The sequence below is a fragment of the Telmatherina bonti genome, assembly GCF_933228915.1.
Source record: "Telmatherina bonti genome assembly, chromosome: 14".
In the NCBI taxonomy this organism is placed as follows: domain Eukaryota; kingdom Metazoa; phylum Chordata; class Actinopteri; order Atheriniformes; family Telmatherinidae; genus Telmatherina; species Telmatherina bonti.
Window position 1 is genome coordinate 16,336,577 of NC_136612.1, and position 12,534 is coordinate 16,349,110.

General features: G+C 39.0%; 1 protein-coding gene across 1 annotated transcript; it reads right to left on the bottom strand.

The window, feature by feature from the left end:
- Positions 1–5,482: 5,482 nt before the first annotated feature.
- socs1a (suppressor of cytokine signaling 1a) lies at positions 5,483–6,103 on the bottom strand (the record flags this gene model as incomplete). Its single annotated transcript, XM_079253022.1, has 1 exon — positions 5,483–6,103. One exon carries the CDS (start codon positions 6,101–6,103, stop codon positions 5,483–5,485), a length of 621 nt encoding a protein of 206 aa, XP_079109148.1.
- Positions 6,104–12,534: the final 6,431 nt, after the last annotated feature.

Below are 12,534 nucleotides of genomic sequence, written 5' to 3' on the forward strand. Positions count from 1 at the left end.
GTTAAATTCGTTAAGTTAATGTCATGTCAGTTTGTTTAGATCTCATGTTGTATCCCATTTAAACTATAGTTCAGCCTTGTAAATCACATCTCAGTCCATTTTTTATTCATAACCAAATGGCATGCTCTGGGTCTTCCCCTTAGGTCTCCTTCCTGTAGGATGTACTTGGAATACCTCCCCAGGGAGGCGCCCAGGAGGCATCCTAACCAGATGCCCTGGCCACCTCATCAGATGTTATGTGGAGGGGAAGAAACTCTAGTCTGAGCCCCGACCACATGACCAAACTTCTCTCCCTATTTCTAAAGAGCTGAGCAACCCTGTAGAGAAAGCTTGTATTCACAATCTTCATCTTTCCATCATTTGTTTGTTTATTTGCGTTTGCACTTTAAAAGTAACAGCAGAACATTCATAGAGAAAAAAAAGTAAGAGGAAAGGTTCAAATGATAGACGATACACGTAAAAATAATAATATAAATTACAGTGCTGGGGAGGTTGGAAACCCGATAAGGGCTTATCGTGAACCTCACCATAATCTAAGTACAAGAATTCATTCATTCATTCATTTTCCGAACCGCTTATTCCAATTCAGGGTCGCGGGGAAGCTGGAGCCTATCCCAGCCGGCTTTGGGCGACAGGCAGGGTACACCCTGGACAGCTCGCCAGTCCATCGCAGGGCCACACACAGAGAGACGAACAACCACACTCACGCTCACACTCACTCCTAGGGGCAATTTAGAGTGACCAATTAACCTATCATGCATGTCTTTGGATGGTGGGAGGAAGCCGGAGTACCCGGAGAGAACCCACGCATACACGGGGAGAACATGCAAACTCCACACAGAAAGGCCACTGACCAAACCAGCCAAGGATCGAACCAGCGACCTTCTTCTAGTGGACAAAACCCCAAGATACTTGAACTCCACTTGGGGCAAGACCTCATTCCTGACTCTGAGAGGACACTCCACTCCACTCCCAGTTTTAGCATAAAAAATCCTAGCAACAACAGTCGTAAATGGTGGTAATGGATGATAATTCCTTTACAGTGTGGCGCGTCTGTCCCAGCGTGCAACATGGCATAACATACCTTCATATTTTCTTCATATTTGTCCTTAACTATTTCCACAAATGTGTGATGTGAGACCAGTGTTTTAACAGATACCGGCAATAATTAGCTAGCTTAGCACTAACTTAGCAAGACTAAAGGTGTAAAATGGGTGGGTCTACACGGGCAAGTTAATTATCCATCTTCATGTAGCACACATTTAAGGAAGTTGGTAAAATGAACCAAAAATTGTTCTTTTAGTCTGGTTCTTGGTTCAGATTAATGGGGTTAGGGCTAGTAACAGGAACAATGCAGCATAAACCAAAGCTTAGCTGCTCTTGTGAGATTGTAACAGTCTTGTTAAAAATAGAATAAAAATTTAACAAAAAAATAAATATCTATTATATATTGAAAAACTACATATCTACTGATATGTACATATGTATTTGGTGCACTGGTAGAAAGACAGGCGTCTTGTTTCCCTCTTTTTTCGTCATGCTAAGCTAAGCTGTGGGAGTAGTACTATACAGATTTGTCAATGTACAAAATGACAAATACACTTAAGTATTTTAACCCCTCTATTCCAACACACACTCACACACACACACCATTATGCTCTGCAATGACAGAACAAACAATATTTTGTCTTCTGGGGTCAATGACTTCTGTTGCAAAGACCATTTTTGGAGATTTCTAATGGAAACTAGTTCCTCTTATCCAACATGTCCAGCATTTCCAGTTAGTATGGGATGATAATGCTTCTGAGTTATTCTCTTAACAAGAATTGGAGCAAACAAGAAAGACAGATGACTAAGAACTTCCTCATTATTTCTCAATGAGAAACCTGAGAAAACACACACACACACACACACACACATAAACAAATGGAAAAGCTAACAGATAGTTTAATAAAGCTGTTGACTGCTAGCTTGAAAGTACTAATGTTTTGTAGTATAATTTTAATCGGGTCAATTTTGTCAGTTCTAACTGAGGTACAAAGTTTAGAAATCTGACATCATTCTTCCTCAAGTCTGATGTCAGACACATTCCCTCCCAATTCTTTCCCAGAACAAGCTTTCTGTTTAGGTGTCTGACTTGATTTTCTTTCTGTAGAAGTTCATGTATATGTATGAATAAATACCAGAAAACTCCAAGTGAAGTATTCCACTGAAATCAGCTGATAAGCACCGAGTCACTAAACACCTCACTTCACCTTTCACTTCTTAAAATAGTCGGGAATGTCCTGCAAACAGAGGATTTGAGTGAAACTGACACATATGTTTCAGTCGTCACCAGGCCCCAAAAAAACTCACACTTAAGATATCATTTAAAGCTCGAACATTTTTAATTTTAGCTTCAGAAAAAGAGGAAGAGTTAATGCCAGTCAAAGAAGTAAAGGCTGTAAATCACTCAGTACTGAACAGTCAAGATTCAGTTTTACTTCTGAGGAACCTCTATCTTTAAAAAGACAGTATCTTTTAACTAGTCTGGTTTAACTTGTACCAAGCTATGAGTATTATAATCAATATGACTCACCTGTGCCTGTTTGATTACATATGTCTCGACCCAAGAGAGGTCGTAAAAAGAAAAAAATCCCCATCACAAAGCTTGATGTTAAGGTTTGGTTTTAGCATTGGAGTTCTGGTTAGACATGAGGAAAGACTGATGGCTTCTGAAAGTTATAACTTTAGAACATAAATCAAGTTCACGTCAAACTAAGTGACAAGATGATGTTCACAAATGTCATGTTTATTTTATGCTAAATATTTATGAGCAAGCAGGTAAACGTGGGAGTAAGTTCAAACTGACTGAATTGAATGATTGAAGAAAGGAGGCAGCCATCATTTGATCAAATATACTTATAAGAGTCTCTAAAACTCACAAATATTGTAAATTGTAAAAAGTGTTTTTAAAGTACAAGAAATTTAAAGTTACCAAGGCTGATCAAGTATATGAACACAACACCAATCCTTTAGAGCACACAAACCACTACATGAAACTGTAAAGTCTTTAAAGTAACCTTATCATTCGAAACTTTATTTACTTGTGTTTTTGAACCATTTATGGTATCAGCATGACATGACATGAACGTGTTTTGACCAACAGCAGATTGACCCAGTTTTATTATCAGTCCAATTTTGAATACAGCAACATTCACCAATTTCCCTTTCAGCTTTTGGTCCCCCTATCCACCAAAAACGTCACAAGTCCTATTTGGAAAGGACAAACCACAGGGTTTTTCTGGTGAACTTATGTTCTATGATCAACATTAAACTCTTTTTTGGTCACAAAATGCAGAACTTTACTAACAATAACGAAATTTTTGCTTGAGAAAGACTTTAAGAAGAGCAACTAGCAGGGAAAATGGTGAGTAGATGCCAAAAAGACTGAGATAATTAAACTATTAACCTTAACCAACAAGGACGACGATACATCTTACGCTGAGATAACACTTTAATAGGGTTACATTTTGGTTCAGTTAGCATTAGCAAATAAGCATCTCCACAGTCAAAAGTAATAGCTAGCTGCCCCTAAGATTAGAATAACCTCTTGCAGTACACACGATGACTTTGATGGAGCAATAATGTTTTCAATTTTATACTACGAAAGCTAAATTTAACCCAAAGATACCACATAAAAATATACTGCATTCATTTAGTCACACTTACAAGGTGTTGTAAAAAGGTGTTGACACAAAGCATAAGCTTCCTGCCCACCTGGAACAAGCTTGAATCGATAACTCATATTGTTCAGGTGTGCAGATGTTGAATCACCGCAGTGATGGATGTACCTGTAACATCCTTAGAAAAAGAATTTCTTCCTAGTGACGACTAGTTTCAGTGCAGCTGTAAGGCCATGATGAAATGCGTCATTAAATATAATACACTGAGCAATATCTTTGCCAGATACACGCATAAGTAATGAATCATAAGCTCAAACTTGACAAGCCCACATGGCGTAGTATTTCCTCCATCATTAGAATTACTTGTTCTGTATCAAAGTCATCTTTTCTAACTTGTCTTCAGTAGCAGACAAGCTATGTGTTCATCACAACTTGACATAGTCTTAGATTTTAATGAACCCCATTCATCTTATTGTTCAAACAAGTTTTTTTTCCCCTTGTCCAGCACCGTAACATACAGAACGGCAGTCTGTCTGCCATATTTTGCCAGACTGACTTTATGTCACAAAACTAAAATAAAAAGGTGAACTGCGACTCCAAACCCGTCCTTGACCTAATATGTCTCGCTGCATAACCACTAACCCCAGAAATTTCCCACTTCCTCTTGAGGAAATTTTTAATTTGCACCCAGTCCACATTAGGTTGAAAGTACACACACTCATTCAGTCACACACTTCATTATGTGTCACCACCTCTCCTGTTTCTGGTAAGTGTGTGTGTGTGTGTGTGTGTAAAACAATCCATTTACTATCAAAGCAGCAGCCCCACCCACCTATTGCTCACCCCTACAGAGATGACTCACTGTGGTGACAATACTGTACACTATCCTCCACAGTTCCTGCCTGCCCGTCTGTCCTCTTATCTGTGACATAGCACCTACAAAGACTATGAGGGTGTGCTACTCCTCCTTTCTCATTCCACTTTGACAAAACTATGCAACGTGACACAAACAGACACAGAAATACAGCAGAGTACATTTAAATATGTTTTATTTAATATATAATAGAAGAAAAAAAAAAAGTTAAAAAAAATAGTTATTCACAATTCATAAACTGTTCTATTTATTTGTTAAACAGCGGACTGCTGGATTCGGAGGTGCATCTCCTCTTACAGTACGAATTGATATCAGAAGTGTGTGCAGTGCCATCCATTATCCTTTATTATACGTCTTGGTTACAGGGTGAGAACTCACACACGTTTCAGTCTTCAGGGATGAAAGGCATTCAGGTGTGATGTAAACATTAAACAACATTAGAGTGTTAAAGTCTGCTACAAAATGGTATCTCAGCAGTGCTTGTGCTTCAAAAGTCCTAACCACATTGTCCACCATTCGTCTAAAGATTCATCTGTCCATCCTTTCAGTGTCCTTCGATAAGATTTCACAGCTGCATTCACCGGTTTCTTTATCTTTGGAATATCTCCGCTGTATGCATAGTTTCTTCTTAATGCAGCACTTTCCAAAAACCGCTCTGTCCACGTGTAACTTGGAGTTGAGCCTCCGGAGGTAATAAATTTTGAAATCCTATGTAAGTACCACGTCCAGGTGGATGCTGCGTGTACACCATGGCCATGATGTCGCGCAGGAAGGATTTGCGACATTAAAGAGTCTGTTGCTTTTTTTAACCATGGCGATCCAGTCTCAATGTTTGATACATGCTGGACAGGCTTTATCAACCCTTCCAGTGTCTCTTTACTTGGTAACAACTGCCAACTTGAAATGTGAAACAACAGATTTAAAACTGTACACGGTGGACTGGTCACAGCTTGTAAGGGAATTCCAACAGGTAGTTCTGGGCCACTTCTGTGACTGGCAGCTTTGAAACCTGGTTCTTTCCACCGCACTGCTCCATGATGTTCCTCCTGCACAGCTCCTGCAGTGTCGGGTTCCATTTCCTTAAAGGGGTGCTCAGCCTCTTCTCGGGTAAATTGATGTAATGCTCCAAGAGGGCAAAAAGCGTTGGGAAGGAGCGCTCGTTGCCCTCGAGTGAGAACTTCTGATTTTTATAGTTGATGCGCACGCTGAAAGGTCCTTTCTTGCCGTGGTAGGACAGCGTGAAGAAGACGTTTTTCTGCCGGCTGTCACGGATGAGGAAGCTGCCCAGAGGAGCTTTCAGTAACCTTTGGTGAGCTTCTTCCACTCCCAGAGGGCCCCAGTAAAAGCCGGAACGCTCCAGCTGAGCCACTGTGTCTGTGATGATGTTGCAGTCTTCTTTGGAGGAGAAAGTGGGGAAGTGAGTCAGATACTTAGAGCGGGCAGACGACGATGTCAGGTTTGGGTTTGGATTGGCCTGCAGGCGCTTTGACTCTGGGTGAGGTGATGAGGATGAGCTTGACAAAGGGGGCTTATTATTCCCTTCCACTGTGCCGTTGGCTACCATCCTACAGAGGAGAGAGGCCCCAAACCCTCTCCCATCTCTAACCACCACAATGACATTCTGAAAGAAACAAAGAGGGAAAAAAAAAACAGTTATTATTTGTGTCATGATTTCTGGAATCATTAAAGACAATAAACATGGTCAATTCCAACAACATGTATGCTGAAAACCTTTAACAAGGACCAAGTCAGGCCTTGAAGAAGGAAGACTGCGTCATTCTAGTTCTTTAACAAGAAATCAGATATGCACCCTGTCTTCCACTGAGAGGCACTGTCTTTTATTTGACTGGAGTTTGTGGTTTGGTTTATATATAATTAACTAAAATCTAACTAAATCTTATTTATTGTCCTGATAGCAAACATGCACATTTACATGCAGGGTTCTCATAGCGGAACTTTTCCTTATGCAGCTCTACTTTTATTAATGAAACGCAAGGGTAGGTCAGACTTTTTCAAACAATAACAACATTAAGAAAAACATGATTCTCCAAAAGTAAAAATGTCCAATTCCCAGTTTGAGTTGACAAGAAGAGGAAAAGTTCAAATAACTACGATCCGTGGAGGCCTGTCTGGGCCGGCTGGTGGGGATCAGACAGTGGAAGTCCCTTCTTGCACAAATGCAACAAGTTACCCAGCCAATGAAAAGTGTGATTCGTCATAGCTGTCTAGATTTACCTGAATGATTGCAATGCTTAGACATATTCCAGGAATAAAGTCATGATCAAAAGATGCTGTGAAATGTGGACCTTTTGACCCCATATGAAGCTTCAGACCAGATCTTTATACCAACATCGCTGCTTCTGAATTCAGACTTCACTCAAGCATCAAGCATCTTTAAGAGTTCAAACACTTTTCTGCTCTGTCATTCATGTCCTTCACAGAAACATAAACTTGCATAACTTTTTAACTTTCACCTTTGCATTACACAAATTAAAATCCGTTATTTAGAAAAAAAAAAAAAAAAAAAAAAGCCTTTATAATCGCAAAGCAGCATAACTCCACAGCAGAAATAACCTCACCGTTTTGTTCCAACAGCAGCGGCGGTAAATGATCCTTTAGTCTGAACAAAGTCCCAAAGAGCCAACAAAGTGCATGAAGCCAGTTATCCAGCAGGATGCCGGTGTTGTGTCCTGTACAGCCCGGTGGGAGGAAGGAGGGGAGGCTCGGAGACCTGCTTGGCTGCGATTCTCAACCCTCTACTTGCATATGCGTGTGTGAAGGCTGGTAAACAGTATATATGATAGGTTGGCTCCTCCTCCTCCCAGTTTCTCTCGCTTCGCGGCAGAGCATGCTTTCCAGTTAAACGAAAGTGAAACCTAAGCGGTTTTTTTTTTTTTTTTCCATGCGTTTCTGATAAGACCCAAATCTGATCTGAGCTCAGTTCACACTAAACCACAAAGCCACACGACAGCAGGGCGTTTACAGAAACAAGGGAGGGCTTCGTGTAATCTGAGGTTTAATAAATAAAATGAGCTAATAAACATATACTGAACGTTTTAGAGTTCCGCTCCTTTATTAAAAATGGTTTAATAATTATGCACATTTAAAACATACACTTTTAGGATACACACACCTACAAACATGTAGAAGCTAAATGTCTGTGTGTCTTTTGATAACAATAACAAAAAAAAACAAAACAAAACATTATTATTATTATTATTATTATTATTATTATTAATAATAATAATAATAATAATAATAATAATAATAATAATAAAGTTGAGTGAGCAAGGAAAGTCCTCTCAGGAGTTAACCACCCACACATTGTATATAACAATAAGAAGGACAGTTATCTTAGTCTACTATGTAAATTCTGGTGTTCTACGAAGTTTGTCTCTTCAAAACAGTATACGGTGGTTGAGTCACACACCTGCATGGGCATTTGAAGTGAATGACATAACCTGCCGGTACCCTGCAGTGAGAGATGGAAGGCCACAGGGCGCAGAGAAAAGTCATGTCTTTGAAAGGAAGAGCAGTTTACCTAAAATGGAAAAAAAATAGCAGGAGAGGGGGAAGAAAATGAAATGAGAAGCAGCTGTTTCCTGATGCCTAAGAAGAAATACAGCGCATCTGGGCTTATACAGTCTGTGTAGCAGAATTTTAGGACTCATTTAAAGACAAAACAGGTGAATTACTATCCTGTTATTTCTGATAATAATTTCCGATGTGGCAGTAAACAGTTTGACTTTGTGTTTGTCAGTCATGCCATATTTATTAATTATAAATGAATTCCTTTGGATATCAGGATTATAAAGATGCCACTGTTTTCATTTTATCTGAAAAACAGGTCTGCAAGGCCCAAAAAAACTGCAATGTTAATACCAAGTGATCTGTGATGTGCTACAGTAGAGCTGTCTAGCAATGCCCCTGTCTGGTCATGCAACGCAGCGTGGTTTAATTATGCAACAGAACAAATGTTTCTATTTGCAACCACTCTTAGAATTCAAGAGAAAAAGAAAAAAGAAGTAGAGAATCGATCGGATGACTGAACTTGCAAATGAAGTCATACCAGAGCTACTTCTGCTTAACTTTTGTTTTGTTCCTAATTATGATGTCTTCTGCAGAAGTGGCATGATTCATCTCAAACAAGCTCGTGTGTGTGTACAAAACACAGCGGCCGAATTTGTTCGGCTTCATTCAGAATCTTTTTGTTTTTTATGACTTATTAGGATTCACTTCTGATTTGCAGGTGAGGTGATGAAGTTTCTTTCTCTGCATTTTTTTTTTTTTTTACTCAAATGTTTCTCACTAAATTCCAGCGTGCGACCAGAGTCCATCCATCTGTAATGACTTCTTTTTATATCACCCAGCAACTTAAACCAAAACGAAAGCAGACAGCTATGATTACGTGTGTTTGACTCTGATACTTTTCTTTTTATGGTATCTATGGTATTTATATTCCAAATAAGTTTAGGTGCATTTTAAGTGAATGAAAACTAATAATAGAACCTCATTCCTTCTTTGACCTGCAGTGTTTATTGAATCGACAGTATGCAGAGAGTTGTTTGCTGTGCAGCTGTTTGATTTAATCTGTCATTCAATTCATGAATTTAACAACAGGCTTCAATAATTTTTACCATAATATATCACAGTCACGCTATTGCAACCTAACCTTAATATAGTTTGTTAGGGTTAGGCTGCAAGGCTGTTTTGAAAGTCAGCTTCAAAATTTACAGGATTAAAAAAAAAGCTCTCCTGGTGGTTACTGTGGGCAGTTTGCATGACTTTGAATCCCCGGACAACATGTTGTCCGTGGTTACAGGTGTGTGTGTGGTTACAAAAGAGCAGATCAGGTAAAATGAAAGTTAAGGAAAGACTGCAGGTTAGCTGTTCGGGTCTTAAAGATACAGCCACAGGCAGAAATGCGATGGCTAATACAGGGTGTGTGTGTTTCATGTAAGTTTTGCAGTTTCACTGTGTATTATCCAGCACTTCATTGCAGTTCCTTGGCAAACTTGTGGATCACGCAACTTCTCCATTTCTGTGAAATGAGACTCAGCTGATAGAGGCCCTCTATCCCCATGTGCCCCCTCCCCAAGCATTCAAACTTTTGCATGGTCTTCTTTCATTGAGTGCATATGACTTACTGAAAGGTTTGCTTATAACAGACTCTCTGGGTGGGTCTGGATCCCTTTACTGTTACATTTGATCCATGCAGTCTAATTAAAGAAACAGGAGACAGACAACTGCAAGGAGGGAGTTTTAGAGCTGCGAGTTTTAGACATTCTGCTCTGCTCTGTGGTCTTGAGAATGGCAATGTGCTTGTGTTTAAAACTTAATGAAAAACACATGCTTACTGCAGCTTCCCTTTGTCTTGCATGTCTGGCAGTGAAGTCCTTCGTGCAAAGTTCTTGCATTTTAAATGATTATCATCCGATCCTCTGTTGTGCAGTTTTTTAAGTGTAAACCTCTTTTTATATACAGTCTATGGTGTAAACATTTGTCTTGCATGCGTGTGATCTTGCATCTTTGTGTTTATCTGGACTGTTACGCATGTTCCATGAGTTTCATTTCTGTGAAACAGGGAGATACTGTGGCAGAACCGAAGAGTGTTGTGTCTGTGTGCAGGTGTTGTGCAGACCAGTGAGACTGCGTCACATATAAAGAGACACGTGTTGTCGATGCAAGCATGCATGCAAAAACCAAAAATAAAATATATACCTGTGAGGGAATCTGCGTGCTGATCGTGGTACTGATGTTTTATGTAATTTAGTAAAATTAAAAACTCCATGTTTTTTGGATTTTGCACAAGAAAATGCAGTGTGGGAACCTTTAACAAACGGCTTTTGTCTTGCTTCATGTGCATGTTCAGGCTGCTGTCAGCAGCGGCCGGTCAGCGTTAGCACATAATCAGCCTGAACATGTCTTTACTGCAGGAGCAAGCTGATGTTTTTGATGCCGAACTTTTTAAACGTGCATACTGTTCACTCTTCAGGTAATCAGTGTGTAGACTTCTTCTTAAAGTTACCAAGTTGAAGAGCAACAGATGGAGTTTCATCCAGGTTTACTTGTGACACAAACAGTCGTAAAATCATGAACAGGATATGTGTTTCTGTGTAAATGTGTCTTTAAACACATCTCTGTGTGAGGAAGATAAATATACATATGCAAGAGGCGTGGTCTCAGATTGTGTGTGTGTGTGTCTCATTTTTAATGGCAAAATTCAAAGCATTTCCTCTTCCTTGTCTGGTTACGGGGAAATCTCCGAAGCTTATAATTTTATTGATATTCTTTCTTGACTATTTACTTGTTGTAACTTTTGCACATCTGGTTGTAGTGATGCTGCTGGACAATAAATGAATGGTGTAATTTAATCTGTTATTTGAAAGGGACAATAAGTTTGATGAATCATGTCACACACTACAACATTTTAGCCAAGGTTATTTCCCATTATTCCCATTATTAGATCTGCCATGACAGGCCTGTCTGAAAATTTTAAAAGTTAACACCGATTATGTGATCGTTTTATTATATTTGCACCCTTTTACTATTTTGTTTTGGCTTTGTATTTAGTTTTTATCTTTGGTTTTAAGCCACTGATTTACAACAATAACAAAATAATTAAAAACTTTTAAAAACAAGCAGTCTGTTTCTTGTAGTATTTTATTAGCTTAGCTGACAGTTTCACCGTATGTGTGTTATCACATCAGCACAATATCTGTATTTTATGCTTTTTTTAATATCAAGGACATTGTTGTTTAATATTTGATTATCTTCATACTTCAGTATAAAATGATTGCTCCCTGTTTTCCATACACTCTTCCCTCATCTAGACCTTTACAAACAATCACCAGTGTTACAGTAAGAAGAACCAATCATCCCATCTTGCTCCATAGCAGTTTGAAAATGTACCTCCTTGTGTTTTCTGCCAGGTTTTGCTTTCAGTATGTTCGCTGTTTAGCGATGACAGACTAGTAGGTCTTAGCTCGTTGGCATCAAAAGTACACATAACTATCATGAACTCTAAGTCCAGCCTCTTTTTTTCAGATATTATAATAGTGCTTAACATTGTACCATAACAATGTATTATTGGCTTGTAAAAATCTCATTTCAGTTTCATTTTTACCCGCCAGTGATAATTTGCTGTGTAACCATTCTTTTGTCGCCTTTCCATCATTTAGAATATTTGTTTTCAGGGAAATCAAAAACCAGCAGGCCTTGGTGAGTGTTTGCTTGAAATTCAAGCACAGTAATAAATATTATCCATGTATTTCCTGTATTCATCAGTTTAAACAGAAAGGAGTAGGTATGAAAGTAGAAGTAGAATTCCAGCTGTATTTCAGTAAATCTCTGCTGATTATTGTAAGAAAGCTATGAAGTCATGTGAATATGGAGAGAATTGTTTCTTTTTTACAACGATCCCATCACGCTGTGTTTGTTGAGTGTCTGTCACTCAACGTATTTGTTCTACATGTGAAAGCAAAACCATCTTCTTGGAATTCCTGACAATTGGAAACTAAGGAATGTTTCTTTTCCAAGAAGGTCTTCTGTTTCAAGAACCTATTCTTCACGTGCTGGAAGAACAAATTTAGGAAATGATAAAAGAAACAGAAAACCCACAAAAACTGCAATAACTTTACAGTTTACTGTTGGGACCTGTCAAGATGATTTTCCCAGGCGAGTGTGTGCGCTATTGGCTGTGGCTGATCCTCATTCCTGCCTGGAGGATCAGACTGTAGACTGCTCTCCAGCCACTGCCAGTTGTCTACTTCCCAGTACTTACCAGTTTATCTGTGTCTGTCAGTTTATCTGAAAATCAAAGATCCTGCTTGTTTTTTTTTTTTTTGCCCTCTGGTCTCAACCAGACCAGGCCCTCTGGTCTCTTGGGATCAAGAAAAAATAAAGAACCTGGTTGAGAGGTCTTATTTTGTGGGAGCTCCTGCCAACTAAGCAAATCCTAACAGTTTAGTATATTCTCATTTATCTATAATGCTA